Source organism: Haliotis asinina, chromosome 5 (genome assembly GCF_037392515.1).
Source record: "Haliotis asinina isolate JCU_RB_2024 chromosome 5, JCU_Hal_asi_v2, whole genome shotgun sequence".
Classification (NCBI taxonomy): domain Eukaryota; kingdom Metazoa; phylum Mollusca; class Gastropoda; order Lepetellida; family Haliotidae; genus Haliotis; species Haliotis asinina.
The window spans coordinates 76,316,729-76,333,185 of record NC_090284.1 but is presented as its reverse complement, the minus strand read 5'-3'; the positions used below and the strand labels follow the sequence as shown (position 1 = coordinate 76,333,185).

At 41.1% G+C, this 16,457-nt stretch overlaps 2 protein-coding genes across 10 annotated transcripts in view; one reads left to right on the top strand and one right to left on the bottom strand.

Annotated features, from left to right (window-relative positions):
* The window catches only part of LOC137285309 (transmembrane channel-like protein 7), a 54,017-nt gene extending 41,964 nt beyond the window's left edge, over positions 1–12,053 (top strand). For all 6 annotated transcript variants that reach the window (XM_067817649.1, XM_067817650.1, XM_067817651.1 and 3 more), the window contains 11 exons: positions 494–641; positions 2,913–3,074; positions 3,813–3,973; positions 4,628–4,778; positions 5,083–5,180; positions 5,859–5,969; positions 6,894–6,969; positions 7,396–7,526; positions 7,937–8,104; positions 8,425–8,503; positions 9,922–12,053. In XM_067817649.1, coding sequence (XP_067673750.1) covers positions 494–641; positions 2,913–3,074; positions 3,813–3,973; positions 4,628–4,778; positions 5,083–5,180; positions 5,859–5,969; positions 6,894–6,969; positions 7,396–7,526; positions 7,937–8,104; positions 8,425–8,503; positions 9,922–10,005 — 1,369 coding nt within the window. In that variant the 3' untranslated portion in view covers positions 10,006–12,053. The remainder of the gene's footprint in view (positions 1–493; positions 642–2,912; positions 3,075–3,812; positions 3,974–4,627; positions 4,779–5,082; positions 5,181–5,858; positions 5,970–6,893; positions 6,970–7,395; positions 7,527–7,936; positions 8,105–8,424; positions 8,504–9,921) is intronic.
* A 586-nt stretch (positions 12,054–12,639) lies between these two features.
* The window catches only part of LOC137285308 (5'(3')-deoxyribonucleotidase, mitochondrial-like), a 5,494-nt gene continuing 1,676 nt past the window's right edge, over positions 12,640–16,457 (bottom strand). For all 4 annotated transcript variants that reach the window (XM_067817641.1, XM_067817643.1, XM_067817644.1 and 1 more), the window contains exons 3-6: positions 16,272–16,372; positions 15,619–15,679; positions 13,874–13,988; positions 12,640–12,902 (exon numbers count right to left, since the gene is read on the bottom strand). In XM_067817641.1, coding sequence (XP_067673742.1) covers positions 12,757–12,902; positions 13,874–13,988; positions 15,619–15,679; positions 16,272–16,372 — 423 coding nt within the window. In that variant the 3' untranslated portion in view covers positions 12,640–12,756. The remainder of the gene's footprint in view (positions 12,903–13,873; positions 13,989–15,618; positions 15,680–16,271; positions 16,373–16,457) is intronic.

The following is a 16,457-nucleotide window of genomic DNA, read 5'->3' as shown; positions in this document are numbered from 1 at the left end:
AACTACATTGACACTGCAACATAACTACAGTGTCAGTGCAACATCGCAGTTTTCTGCTTCATTGTCTTGACATGAATATTTCAGGTCAGCTCAAACACATTCTATGTACTATACTACCTATGTGTCCTCTGTTCAATGCTATCTATGTGTCCTCTTTTACCATGGTGTCACCTTTCGTCTCTTAACTAATTCTTATGTTATCTATGTTACTTTTTTATGATACTTTGTTACTTTTGTGTCCTCTCTTCTATGTTATGTATGTGTTTTCTGTTACCTTTGTGTCCTCTGTCCTATGTTCCCTGTTAACTATGAGTCCCTTGTTCACTATGTTCCGCCACTGTGCCCTATCGCCTTTGTTCCTTATGTGTCTTTTGTGTCTTGTCACATGTTCTATGTTCTCTATGTGCCTTTTGTCCCCTGTCCTATTTTCCCTTTCTGCTGTATGTCCTCTCACTTGTACGTGTCACCTCTATCTGTGTGATGTTCTGTGCAGTTCCGGCAAGAGTGTGAAGGAGGCAGTGGTAGACCAGGAGAGCTCCAAGTCTCTGTACTGCAACAAGGTCTTCTGTGCTTGGGACTTCTGTATCTCCAATGAGAAGACTGCAGCTTCCAAGATGGCCAGTTTCAAGCTAGAGCTGCAGGTACCAGTTCCCATACAGAAGACTTTCATTGCAGACCTGTTAAAATCATACAAGACAAAATGTTATGGATGTCAACTTCTTTGTTATTAACCCGTGAAGGTCCCAGGGTAGAATAGGCCTTCAGCAACCCATGCTTGCCATAAAAGGTGACTATGCTTGTCGTAAGAGGCGACTAACGGGATCGGGTGGTCAGACTAGCTGACTTGGTTGACACATCTCATCGGTTCCCCATTGCGCAGATCGATGTTCATGTTGTTGATCACTGGATTGTCTGGTCCAGACTCGATTATTTACAGACCGTCGCCATATAGCTGGAATATTGCTAAGTGCGACGTAAAACTAAACTCACTCCCTCACTCTTTGTTATTGTTTTCACAACGTTTCTAGGCTATTCCTTGCCCCTTCGTTAGGTGCATGAAGCAGCAAGCAGCAGGTAAGTCCTCCACATCCCACATCACCTCCACCACCAGCTGGGAAGCATACCACCAGAAAACAGTCCTCAACCTCAGCTCTAAGACCTTGACACCAACCCAGACCACCCTCCTGTCGAAAGGCCTGAAATTTGTACCAACCTGCAGTACCATCAAATCAGATGAACTCATTACTGGCATAGAAAGCGGCCTACAACAACTGGCTCCAAGTGGCAATATTGACTATCTCTGACAGGAGATAGCAGAACTCATTAAGAACAACGTAGAAACCTCACATCAGATGAACAGAGAGCCATAGCAGAACTACGCAGAGATGACAGCATCACCATCACCAAAGCAGAAAAGGGCATAGCTGCTGTTGTCATGGACACCTCAGACATCCTCAACCTCATCAACACCACTCTGAAGGACAGCTCCACCTACAAGACCCTTCCCCAAAGACCCAATGGCCAAGTTGGAACGGCAGCGTAAGAAGATCCCAAAAGCCCTACATGAGATTAATGAAATAAGTGACCCCATGTTCAACAAACTGAATCCCATCAATTGCCAACCTCCTTATGCACGCACAACTGTCAAAATACACAGAAACCCTGTAAAACCAGAATACTAAAATGCTCTCGTGGCTCTGTAAAAATTTCATTCACCTGCCGAAGGGGCAAGGAATAGCCCAGAAACGTTGTGAAAACAATAAAGAAGTTGACATCCATAACATTTTGTCATATATCAGAATACCAACTCCTAAATGAAGAACCTCAGTTGAAATCATCAGAGGATCTGTTGTTTAGAGTTGATGTGGTGTTGATTGTGTCCAAATATCTAACAACCACTGAAATTATGTTACCTTGTATCTCTTGTAACCCTAACATGTGTAGATCTGTCTTATTCTGCTGGAATGTCCTGATAAATGTGTGGAGACCATGGCCACAGCCTCCCTGCTGACGTAATATAGACATTAATGTCCTCACAGCAATGACATTGACTCCTCTTTGTAGCAGCTGATTTGCTGGCATCAGTATAAGTAAACAGTGAACCTATGAACAAAACTTTGCATGCAGTAATTTCCAGTTGATGAATGGTTACTGGAATTATGTGGATGGTAATGCTCACTTTTGTGGAATACAAGGACAGGGCTTTCAGAATTCTGTAGAATCTTGACCTTTATCTTCAGTCTGTACACTGTGTAAATGTATTGGAGATTAGAAGATAATTACATAGTTCCCATGCATTGTATGTGCAAGTACAAATAGCAGATAGGTGATTTATGTCACATCAGGACCGTGTTCAAAGGGACACAAATAATATGTCATTCATCTACAGCTGGCAAAGATATCCTGTCCAAAGTGCCCTGCGGCTTTTAACTGTCTAAGATTGACTATATAACATTTCAGGATATCATAACTCATCATAGGTTTTCGAAAATGGTCATGTTTCATGATTTTTCGCATTAGTATAAGGTGTCATGTGCTGCACTTGTGTGCTTGTTTAGGTTGAAGCAGTTAGTTATACAAGCCCTTTGATAGGGGGTTGACACAGATCTCATGCATCAGTGTCTGCTGGCAAATTGTTTCACTGCAACTAAAGTGTGAGTGAGTTTAGTTTTACGCCACACTCAGCAATATCCCAGCTACATGGCGATGGTCTGTAAATAATAGAATTTGGACCAAATTGTTCAGAAATCAACAGCACGAGCATTGATCTATGCAAGAGTCCTAGATGGAAGAGTAACAATACTCTGAAGCCATCAATCAGTGCCCTGAGAAAATCAGTGTCATAACTGCTTTGGAACATTACAGTGCTTTTGCCAGTAATTTGAAGGTATGAATGAGGTGAATTGCTTCAGGATGACCTGAAAGAGGCACGTCGGAGGTTGCGACAGGCTGAGCGATCTACAGGGGAGAAGTGTCGCCTCATCTTCATCCGCATCTTCATCAACCTGTTTGTCATCTGTATTCTGGGTGCTTCCCTCTACCTCATCTACTACACTACAGAGACTCTACTGGAGGTACGCAACTGGTCATAGTCTGACATTTTACTGGTCAATACTGTCTTCATCCTTGAATGTAGTTTCAGTTTAATTGTTTGTTGACATGTCTATCAAAAGAGACTTTGGTGATGTGTCACAAAATATGACATTTTAAAATCAGTATCAGTATCTAAGAAATGGATTTCATGTTGCTCTGGTGGTTGACTGGAATGCGAATGCTTCAAACTGTGCAAGTTAATATATAAAATGCAAATAGCACAGGCAAATTTTGGTTTAATGTCTGATATGATTTTGTATCAGTAGCTGTGTTTAAACACGACCTTTAGCTAGACATGACAGGCCAGGTGGAGGTAGTGGTGCTCATCTACCAGAACATGATATATTGTAATGACATGTTTCTTTCCTCTTGTAGCTAGACAAGACAGACCAGGTGGAGATAGTGGTGCTCATCTACCAGAACATGATATATTGTAATGACATGTTTCTTTCCTCTTGTAGCTAGACAAGACAGGCCAGGTGGAGATAGTGGTGCTCATCTACCAGAACATGATATATTGCAATGACATGTTTCTTTCCTCTTGTAGCTAGATGAGACAGGCCAGGTGGAGATAGTGGTGCTCATCTACCAGAACGTGAAATATTGTAATGACATGTTTCTTTCCTCTTGTAGTTAGACAAGACAGGCCAGGTGGAGTTAGTGGTGCTCATCTACCAGAACATGATATATTGTAATGACATGTTTCTTTCCTCTTGTAGTTAGACAAGACAGGCCAGGCAGAGATAGTGGTGCTCATCTACCAGTACCTCCCCTCGCTGGCCATCACTGTCCTCAACTTCCTGGTCCCTCTCATGTTCAGCAAGGTTGTCATTGTGGAGGACTACGGTGGCTCCTTTGAGCTAAAAATCACCCTTTTCAGGTATGCTCCCATGAGAAGACCATTATACGGCCAAGTAATAGTGACACAGGATAATGTTATCAGTGTTAAAAGTAACTGGTTTCATTACAGCATGCATCAAATCAAACAGGTTTTCAGGTATTATTTATGTGCAACCGAAAGATCAGAGAAGATCTAGGGTAGAATAGGCCTTCAGCAACACATGCTTGCCATGAAAGGTGACTATGCTTGTGGTAAGGCGACTAACGGGATCAGGTGGTCAGACTAGCTGACTTGGTTGACGCATGTCATCGGTTCGCAATTGTGCAGATTGATGCTCATGCTGTTGATCACTTTTTTGTCTGGTCCAGACTCGATTATTTACAGACTGCTGCCATATAGCTGGAATATTGCTGAGTGCAGCGTAAAACTAAACTCACTCACTGCAAACTAAAAGTTAAGTCTGCAGGTTTGTTGTTTCTTTTTTTTAGTTTTGGCAAGGCTCATACAAGAAAGAAATATCTTAACAGAGAAATCCTCGTGGATTAGTTAAGGTTTGGACAACCGGTACCTTAGGGATTATACATTTCTCATCCCATATGAAAGTGGAGGAGTTGTGAAAGCTGTGACCTTTGACTCAATGCAAAGGTGACTTGAATGAACATGGGGATCAGTGGGTTGTGTTGTATATTCCAGGACAGTGTTGCTTCGTCTTGCTTCCTTGGGGGTCTTGATTCTGTCCCTCTACATCCAGCTGCTCGGTGGGGATAATGACAGTATGGACTCCATCTGTGGGAACAAGCGCTGGTCAGCGTCTAATGGCTCCAACTTCAGTCCCAGTATCAAGGTACATTTAGACAGACATTCTGAATGTCCACAACTCTGTCTCTCAATATGCATCTTATGTGCAGAACATATGCTTTAGATTGTCTGAAAGCAGAATCTATTAACTAAATACATGAGTAAAGGCGTATAGCTGAAATATTGCTGAGTTCAGCGTAAGATTAAACTAAATGGTAAAACACCTTACATGAAAATTTGACTGATAGATGAATGCATAGCCAAACTTGGCCAGAGAACTATTCTTTGAGATTGCATTGTCACACCATAAGTCATTTTTAAACTTGTGCTCAACTGTTTTCCATTTTCAGTGTTGGGAGACATATGTTGGACAACAGTTCTACAAGCTGGCATTACTTGACTTTGTCACTGTTGTACTTCTCACATTCCTGGTGGAATTCCCTAGAAAGTGAGTATGTTGCAGCTGAACAGCCAAGTACACAGTCCTACATACAAGGACTATTATCATGTTTTGTATTGCATCTGTTCGGTCTCTGACAGCAATTAATTTATGATAGAAGCGAAAAACTAGTGATACAAAACTAGTATGTGTGACTATCGATAGCTTAGCAGTTTACTTCCATTGAAAAATAGGCAGTGTGAAATACAGGAGGTACCATATTTGGTCACTTTGTTATTAGACCCTGTTACCTCGTAAATGAACATGGCTGCAAACACATCATGCAGCTTACAGTTTGAATTTGTAAATTTCATAACAAGTTTCTTGTCAGTTATTAGAAGAGACTGAAACTGTTATTTCATAGAAATGATACATTCATTTGGGAAATAACTTCAAATGGGACAATACAAGGAGAAAAATAACTATTGCAGTAGTATGTAGCAATAGACTATCGCTGTCTCAGTAGATGTTCTCAGTAGATGAGCCAGTGGTATGATACCCATGCAGATGAGAAAACCTCCAGTGGACACTGATTTTGTAGGAGGTGATAGAGCTACAAAGGCCCAGGCTTGATCAGTTTCAGGCTTTCTTGATATATGTTTGCCCTTTGCTGGTACATGACAGAACATGCATTTCATGACGACTACTGGACGATGATGGTGAACTTTCATGCTTCATTTGTTTCAGATTAGTTTTCCAGAAATTGTACAGGTTTAAACTGATACAGCTGATTGGAGAGCAGGAGTTTGACCTCCCTAAGAATGTGCTGGACATTGTGTATTCACAGACACTGTGCTGGTCAGTTCGTCAGCTGTTCACTAATTGGAGCTGTCTTGAACAGCTACACTGTACTAACTCAGTTATCCTATGCTTGTCCTCACTTGTGGATTCCATGTTGACCTATATTGGCCTTTGGCAAAATCTTGTATGACCTGCTTAATTGTATTACTGACTTGCTTGATTGTGACAACTCATAGAATCAATCACTGGATTGCCTGGTCCAGACTCAAATAAGTGAAGGTTTTGGTCATATTGCTTTAATGTTTCTAATGATGGTATGAGGCCAGCAACAGAGTAAACACGGTAAGCTGGATACCAGTAAACACAGTAAGCTAGATACCAGTAAACACAGTAAGCTAGATACCTGGGTAAACACAGTAAACACAGTAAGCTAGATACCAGTCAACACAGTAAGCTAGGTACCAGTAAACACAGTAAGCTAGATACCTGGGTAAACACAGTAAGCTAGATACCTGGGTAAACACAGTAAGCTAGATACCTGGGTAAACACAGTAAGCTAGGTACCAGTAAACACAGTAAGCTAGATACCAGTAAACACAGTAAGCTAGGTACCAGTAAACACAGTAAGCTAGGTACCAGTAAACACAGTAAGCTAGATACCAGTAAACACAGTAAGCTAGGTACCAGTAAACACAGTAAGCTAGATACCAGTAAACACAGTAAGATTGATACCAGTAAACACAGTAAGCTAGGTACCAGTAAACACAGTAAGCTAGATACCAGTCAACACAGTAAGCTAGGTACCAGTCAACACAGTAAGCTTGATACCAGTAAACACGGTAAGCTAGGTACCAGTAAACACAGTAAGCTAGGTACCAGTAAACACAGTAAGCTTGATACCTGGGTAAACACAGTGAGCCATTGACTCTATTTGTTCATAGCTGAAAACTGGTGTGACCAACATGTTTCTCTCTCTCACAGGTTGGGCATGTTCTTCTCCCCTCTGATTCCTGCCATGACACTGATGAAAGTGCTTGTTATATTCTATGTTAAAAGAGTAAGTTATCATCAAGTCCACTTGACAAATTATATCTTAAGTTTGTCCATTGACTGCTTGTGAACCCATTTTAAGATAAAAAATAAGTTGGACAGGACATGATCGTTATCTCAGTCGTGATTACAAGTCAGTATTCTTGTTGGAATTTGGGTGTAGAATTTGTCCGCAGCAAACTGTGAAGTACAAGATGATGTAATTAATCTGCCAGCCATGCTTTGTGAGTGGGTTGGTTGCATGTCACATACACTGATAGATCTATTTGATGATTGTTGATATCAGTCACTGGCTTGTCCTTGGTTGCCCGGGCTGCTGGGATAGCCTAGTGGTTAAAGCATTTGCTTGTTACACTGAAGTCTGGAGTTCAATTCCCTACAGTGTTTGAAGCCCATTTCTATTGTTTGATCTGCTCCTGTTTAATGATTTCAGCTGACAGTATTGCACAACTGTATTCCACCGGTGCGGCCATATCGAGCATCAAGATCAAATTCCTTCTTTATGACTGTATTATTGTTCTCCTTCGTCCTCTCCGTCATTCCCCTCGGCTACCTTATCGGCACGTAAGTTGCAACATTAAATAGACGTTTGTTTGTGCGTCCAACTTTCAGTCTGTTTTACTGGCCCTGATTTATTTTCTGTCATATGCGTGATGCAGAATCTTTACATCAAGCAAGACCATATTTTCCACATGTTCTGAATCTCCCACCTCACTGGAGTTCCCTTCCAACTAAATGGTGTCCACGTTTCTATCCACAATCTATGATTGCTGACATTCTGATGTTTAATTTTCATTGACAGTTAGTGACAGACAATCATGTCATCACTGTATCATTGTTGCTACAAGTAGTTAGTGATATAATCTGACTATTGGTTTAAGATGTGAAGGTGAGTTACTCAAATTATTGATAAGGATAATTGTTTGAAAAGTTATATAGCAATATAACATCAGGGAGTGTTTTCTTGTTGTCAGTGTCCATCCGTCTCAGAGTTGTGGTCCCTTCCGCCTGTACAGCCATGAGGATTACGTTATCTTCGACACCATCACCAATACTGTGAGGACTTGGCCATCTGTGGCCAGAGATATAGTGTCCTACCTGGGCACTGTGGGCTTCTTTGTGCCAGCCATCTTACTGCTGTGGTAAGGATATAGATCATTAAGCGGAGCAGGCAAGTCTGCTGGATTGTGTTATCAGGCCCCGGATAAGTCTTTTAGGACATTCCTTGACATTCTGTTTCTCGTATTTAAAAGTTGCACAGCTTCAAATGATTGTTTGAAGCGACTGAGTAAAGTATTTCTCCCAGTGTTAATGTGTGTCTCCATGTAAATGTGTGACCCTGTGTTGGCTGTGTTGGTGTTCTCCATGTGAATGTGTGACCCTGTTTTGATGTGTCTCCATGTAAATGTATAACTCTGAGTTGATATGTGTCACCATGTAAATGTTTGACCTTGTGTTGCAGCCTTCTAATATATTACTACTGGGCAGTGTCTCAGGGCTACAAGAAGATGGAACAGCTGCTCAAGGATCAGCTCAAGATGGTCAGTAAAACCTTGATATTTTGTCCATGTGCATATAGTCATATTTTTTGTGTTCTGTAGTGTTCCACAACACCATGTATGTGTTCCATTTACCCTGTAGTGTTCCATTTTGCTCTGGGGTGTTCAACACTCTGTAGTGTTCCATTTTGCTCTGGGGTGTTCAACACTCTGTAGTGTTCCATTGTGCTCTGGGGTGTTCAACACTCGGTAGTGTTCCATTGTGCTCTGGGGTGTTCAACACTCGGTAGTGTTCCATTGTTCTCTGGAGTGTTCCACAACACCCTGTATGTCTTCCATTTACTTTGTAGTGTTCCATCATGCTCTGGGGTGTTCAACACTCTGTAGTGTTCCATTGTGCTCTGGGGTGTTCAACACTCTGTAGTGTTCCATTGTGCTCTGGAGTGTTCAACAATCTGCATGTCTTCAATTTACCTTGTAGTGTTCCATTGTTCTCTGGACTGTTCAACACTCTGTAGTGTTCCATTGTTCTTTGTAGTGTTCCACAATGCCCTGTAGTGTTCCACAACACCCTGTAGTGATCCATTGTGCTCTGGAGCGTTCAAGACCCTGTAGTTTTCCATTGTTCTCTGTAGTGTTCCACAACACCCTGTAGTATTCCATTGTGGTCTGTTGTGTTCTACAACACCTTGTAGTTTTCCATTGTGCTTTGTAGGGTTCCACAAAACCCAGTATTGTTCCACTGTGCTCTGTAGGGTTCCAGAACAACCCTGTAGTTTACCATTGTCCTCTGTAGTGTTCAGCAACACCCTGTAGTGTTCAGTTGTGGCCTGTAGTTTTATACAAACCCCTGTAGTGTTCCATTGTGCATTGTAGTGTTCTGTTGTGCTCTGTAGGGTTAAAAAACCCCTGTAGTGTTCCATTGTGGCCTGTTGTTTCACAACACCCTGCAGTGTTCTATTGTGCTCTGTAGTGTTCCACATCACCCTGCAGTGTTCTGTTGTGTTCTGTAGCATTCCACAACACCCTGCAGTATTCTGTTGTGCTCTGTAGTGTTTCACAACACCCTGCAGTGTTCTATTGTGCTCTGTTAAGTATAACAGAGCCTAACCACCCAAGCACAGGTTGCTGGGAAGGTGTCCACTCAAACATGCTCCCGGATGGCGTTTACCAGTGCTCTGAAGGATCTCTTGGACCATTCCAGGCCAGGACAGATCCATGTGTTGAGCCAACAGGATCCGATGGTCCAGAGTGTTCCTCACTGGTGGATGAGGCATAGATCCAGTACCAATGTTGTCTTGGTGGTACAAGCTGCCACCACTCCCATCAAAGTGTGTTTTTTGAGTATAAATATATCATTGTCATGTTCAGAACATACCAAAGATGTAACTGATTTATCAAGACCATTCATGTTATGTATATTAAACAGTCACCTATCAAGTAAATATGTCTTTTTTTAGGAGGGCCGTGATCGTCAATTCCTGCTAACTCGTGTAAATGAGGTCATACAGAGAGGGGAACTTGGAACGGCAGTAACTGGATAGTTCAGACCTTGTGCTCATACCTTTACTGCCTTGTTTAACAGCTGTCTCTACAAGTGCCTTGGTTTCAGCAGTTGTTAGCACAAATGTACATCTATTACCTGGATCTGTGACAGGTGCTTTAATACACAGCTGGTTATAACTTGTTAGTTGGTATCAAACTATTGATGTACATTTCCTAAACATATAACATTCCATGGAGGAAAGAGTTTTATATGTCAGAATGCAGCTACTCTTTCTAATTTAAGGAATTCCAATGAAATATTCACTTTTTATTCATCAATGTTTTGTAAAATGTCTCAAAATAATTTTACATCAAAATTCTATGTACAAGTCTTCCTAAGATGTGAAATCCCTTGTGCTTGTTATTGACAAAATGAGGCATGTATCACCTTTCTTGATGACTGTAGAAATGGAACATGTATAGTGATATTGGCAACATTTAGTGCACCCCTCATCAGAGATCATGCAAATATTTTCTGATGAACTAAGAATCCTTTGACTGGTCTTGGAGTACACGGATGTCTTCCAAAGGTTGTTCATAACTAAAATATATGTAATATGGCTTTGTACAGTACATGCTGAAGTGTCTGGATTCATACTTGATCATGTTCATCTGTGGAAGGAAGATTGTGACTTCATCTGTAGCGTATGAAATGTTATCTCCCACCACAAGAACTGGAAATGGTGTCAGCAACACGGCTGAAGTATCCTAGTACTGTCATATGGGTGAAGGCAGTATTTGGAAATATGTTCATGTGTTGCTGTGATGTGTTTCTGTAAGCAATTGGTTGTGTTACGGTGGTCAACATTGGTTACAGTAAGTGTGCATGTAAGCTGTAAGTGATACTGACTGATACTGTGCAGGTGCTTGATCGGCGTAGTACATATCAACATGTACAACCATAAGGTGCTCATTAATACAACAGATGTGTTTATGGATAACAGTTTCTTTTAATTCTTTCTACGATATTTCAGAGCTAGTTCATGTTCCTTCATCACCTGATGAAGGAGCAAGATTTAGGTCTGAAACGTTGTATAAAGGATTTGAAGAAGTTGTTATCCATAAAAAATGTGTGTTGTATTAATGTTCGTCTAACTTCTAAGTGCCCTTCAAGAACTTAATAAAGTGGTCACAATCTGCAATAATATAAACCTGATGTAAATATTGTTTAAACTGTTCACATTGATATATTGCATCAACAACTTCCACACAAATAGCACCATAGCACACCATAGCAGGAATGGAAGGTGAGTTTTAAAGACTTGAGTTGCACGTCACCTACACTGATTATGTCATTGTGTCACTACAGTGTATCACACACTGGATCTGGTTCATTTATGTCACAGATCCAGTCTATTAAACAGAACTTTACTCTTACAACAGAAATTACCTTTTGTTCATTTAGCCTAGACATTTAATCTCAGGTGCAATGTTTGTGACAACATTTTGTGAATGATTTCCACCATCGGTGTTGTCTTCAACATTCTAAGCCCAATCAAACCCTTGTTTACTGGAAGGATGTTCATTGTAATAGAGGCCTTACAGTGGAATAGATTAATATTCCTGTGGTGTTGATAAATATTCCTGTTGTGGTATTATATATAACCAGGAATCCCGTAGCACTGACTACAGCACAGCATAACACATATGATGTCATGCAGTAGCAGACTGGCAGATATGTGTTTGACGTTCATCATGCTTCATCACTATGTTTGGACAACGCCATGGTAAGCTCCATGAAAATGGTTCAGCAGGTTTGTGTGATCCCCCATGTCCAAATGGATGATCTCCTGCAGCAGTGTATAGACAATGCAGGGATGGTGGATGACACCACCATATTGACCCAGGTGGCTGTGACTCAGTATTCAGTTATTGATGCTCAAATTCATACAGATGAATTTATCTTTTGTATACTTGCATGTGTATATTTTGTATAGCAGAGCTATCTGTGAACTATTTTACCTAGACAAAATGTGTTCAAAAGAATCTATATTTGTTATTTTGTTGATAAAATGTTGATTTTAAAAATAAAGAATTTATCACCTCATACAGTTTTGTTTTTTTCATTACGGGATGTAACACAAGATTATCTGCTTGACTGTCCTTCAGTCTTTCATATCTTTAACATTTAGAGTTATCATTTCAGGAAGCACTGTCTTTGTTTTCATTTCAACAAATGTTATGTTTACTGAACATAATTGTGTTTTTCTGTTGTATGTCTGATAATCTACCAGTTTCCTTAGTACAGACATGGTAAGCAGTGAAAGTGGTGTTTGTGATTCTGACCGCTGACTGCTGTGTGATCTCCATTATCATTCCATGTCATGGTCAAAGGGACCACAAGGTCCCACACCCATTTCCATGATGCTGCTTTGAAGCTTCACTAATACACTTACATTTGGACATTTGATAGGAATACTCACTCTTCCAGGTCATAAATTATAAACAGTCCCCCAAATTCCAAAGATATTTCAGTAAAATGTCAGTAAAACATATTGCAGTCCTTTATAGATCAGTCCCTCTCTGCAACAAATGACCAGTCCCTGAAGTCAAGTCATACAAAATCTCATTTGTAAAACAGTGCAGGTTTCAGACTATGGTCATAGTGTAATAATAACAACAATGAAAAACAGTTTTACCAGATGTCAAAAGAACATGTAGAGATGTTTATTCCAGAAATGCACCAAAAAACATCATCATATACAAGCATAAACAATCCATTCACCAAGATGAGGGAATTATTTAAATGTTTAAATTCTCTTCTGGAAGTCCTCTATAAGATCTTTCCAATGTCCGTCTGTCCAGCCGTTAAGGCGTCGCTTGCCTCGTAGATCAGTCCTGATGTTGTGGTGTGAGGTGAACACAATGTGTTCCCAGGAAGGATTCCTGCATGCTCCTGTCATGACACACACCTCAGACATAATATACAACTCCATTATTCCATCATATTATCGCCAAGATATAACATTAATTTTTGACAATTCCAACAACAGCATTGCACCAAAACTTATTTAAATATAGAAATTTACTAGCCATCTCACATTTTTAGTGTCTTCAACTTATAACAACTACATGTACTTCCTGGCACTGATAACAAGCAGCTGTAAAACTGTTTCCTAATCTGCCTGGCCTAAACAAAAGTTAAAGTCCCCCTAAAACACTTATCTGTATATTTTTAAATGTCTATTACAGTGTGATGGATGGATAAATGGATAAACATCAGAAGCCACCATTATCGTGTAATGGTGGGTTGTCCTCCAAAGAAAAATGTCACTCAGACCAAGAAAACTGACCATCAAAACATGTGTATTATGTTGAGTGTAAAGGCAACAATATACATAACACTGACGAATCATAAATGTGTTTCACTTGTATCACAGCTTGTGACTGAAAGCAATGATGGCCAGAAGTGGTGACAGACTGAAGTGATCCCAGCCGTTGATGTTTACTTACACAACAAGCTGTATGATGCAACATATGTCATATTTAGGATTTCACTTTCTTATTAAAGTACAAAAGTCATCCACCTAGCCGCTGGCGATTAGGTGCTTGACTCTGAGGGTGTGGGTTCTAATCCCAGATGGGACTCAACCAAAAAAGTACTAGAATTTGTACTTTACTAAGAAAGTGAAATCCCAAATATGACATATGCTGCAATTGATCACTTTCTAAATGGCATTGTGTAATCAAGCTGTATGGTGCTGACAACAAGGTCCGTAATGAGGCCCAACACGACTCAAACATATGACTGACAAACCCTGACATGATGATGGGAGACAACTCAGTGAGTGCATGTGGTTTTAGTTCACAGTGCTTCCTCCTCAAGGTTATTATTTAAAACCCTCCCTGTGTGATACATGTACTCACCCTTGATGTGAGGTCGGTCATCTATGAGTATATGGCCACATATCATGGTTTTGTCCTTAGAAATGATTGTGCGATCCAGCCAGTCAGCCCCCAGGTGTTCTTCCACCCACTGAAACTGTGGAGGAACAACATACAAATCTATACTGGTAAACAATGATAAGTTGAGCACCGACCTGACAATTGACCCGTATTAGCATATATGGGTGATGCCCATTTCGAGCGAAGGAGCCCCAGGTTGCTCGCGATCAATTGTAGTGTGATGGGTGAAGCACATGAGAGTTTAATGAGCAAGCGATGTGCAGCTATGCATAGAATCAGTCTCATCATCATGCATTGCATGTGCACTAGCCTACATCTGCTCTCCGTTTCACAAACCATATGGGTCTGCTCATTGTCATGCACAATCTACTTCTCAAGAACATGTTCTCTGTGCTGGTCCAACTTATCCTTGTTTGCCAGTAGCATCACATCTTGTTCGGAATGTAACTTGTGATGGAAAAAGCATGAATAAATAGTATGATACTGATGTATATCATTACATTCAGTGACTCGTGTACATTTGCTTGTTTCTAAAACAGGGTAACATATTTACTAGCTGCAGTCAGTGCTTTCATTGATCTATGTGTGCATTATGACAAAATGAGACAGCAACGTGACTGACTACAGGCTACTAAGGTGAAACCCATGATTATAGGGAGGGCTTGTACTGGACACACAACAGGCCACTAAGATAAAACCCATGATCATAGGGAGGGCTTGTACTGGACACACTACAGACCACTAAGACGAAACCCATGATTATAGGGAGGGCTTGTACTGGACACACTACAGACTAGTAAGGTGAAACCCATGATTATAGGGAGGGCTTGTACTGGACACACTACAGACCACTAAGGTGAAACCCATGATTATAGGGAGGGCTTGTACTGGACACACTACAGACCACTAAGACGAAACCCATGATTATAGGGAGGGCTTGTACTGGACACACTACAAACCACTACGGTGAAATCCATGATTATAGGGAGGGCTTGTACTGGACACACTACAGGCCACTAAGGTGAAACCCATGATTATAGGCCTAGGGAGGGCTTGTACTGGACACACTACAGGCCACTAAGGTGAAACCCATGATTATACTGATCAACTATGACAGACTGATAAATGTGAGGTATGAACCTTCAACTGAGATGCACCTCTGACCACCGTACTTCCTTACAAAACTTTACAGGCTGACATGTTTCATCTATAACAGATATAGCTCTACTTTCAATGTCACCCTCAGTATCCCAGCTTTATGTCGATGGTCTGTAAATAATCAAGACTCGACCACACAATCCAGTTATCAACATTATGAGCATCAACCTTGAGATAAGATTATGTGTGTCAACAAGTCAGTGAGCCTGTCCACAAGATCCTGCTGGTCACCTCTTACTACCTCTTGCTGATGACCAGTTCTGATCTGCATCCTAATGGTTTGGGACGCAGAGAGACTGAAGCTCCACTCCAAGTCACTGAGGTTTTGTGTTGGAGTCAACAGACCTTCATAATATTTCCAATATTTTAATCCAAAGTTGACACAAAATGATGACTATAAAAGGCACAAGCTGGACCAAGCTTTCACTTTGTTACGAGTGTAAGTTCCCCACATCAAACAGTACAGTGTGTGACTGTAGTACATCCATGAAATAAGGACTCTTCATGTTCACCACCCACAGAACATAGTACAGTCAGGATGATCTCACCTTCTCAGTGAGGCAATATCTGTAGCTTGTGAGGGAACTTGTGCAGATAAACACGTCAACACTGCAACATAAAACATGCTTCACTGAATCACTGTAATCGTACATGATACTGTCCCAAATCCCACTTGCTGGAGCCCGGGAAGAGTGTAGTGAATGGGTGAGAGTATAAATATGTTTCCTATCTTCACTGCATCATCACACACACACCTCCACTGGAAAAATTGGGTGACCTCACCTTAAACCATCGTCTCACACACACACCTCCCCAGAACAAAATGGGTGACCCCCCTTAAACCATCATCACACACACACACACCTCCTCAGGACAAAATGGGTGACCCCCCCTTAAACCATCATCACACACACACACCTCCTCAGGACAAAATGGGTGACCCCCCTTCAACCATCATCACACACACAGCTCCCCAGAACAAAATGGGTGACCCCCTCAAAAACATCATCACACAAACCTCCCCAGAACAAAATAGGCGACCCCTCTTACTTACAGTCATGATCATCACACACACACACATTTCCTCAGAACAAAATGGGCGACCCCTCTTAAAATCATCATCACACACAGACACCGCCATCCAGACATAACTTAGTTATACACAATGAGGCTTTAACACAAGAAATATACTGTGACTTACTCCTCCATGTCAGCCATCTCCTTTGCAGCTGCAATACTGCCCTCTATCTCTGGAAGGTTCAAGAAGAACTTCTCCTCCGTGTAGATCTCCCTCACTCTATCCTGCAAACACGTTCACCACAAAGTTCATGTTGTCATAGGGACAATTCATCATTAATATCTGGGTGGTGATGAAGTGGGGGATCAC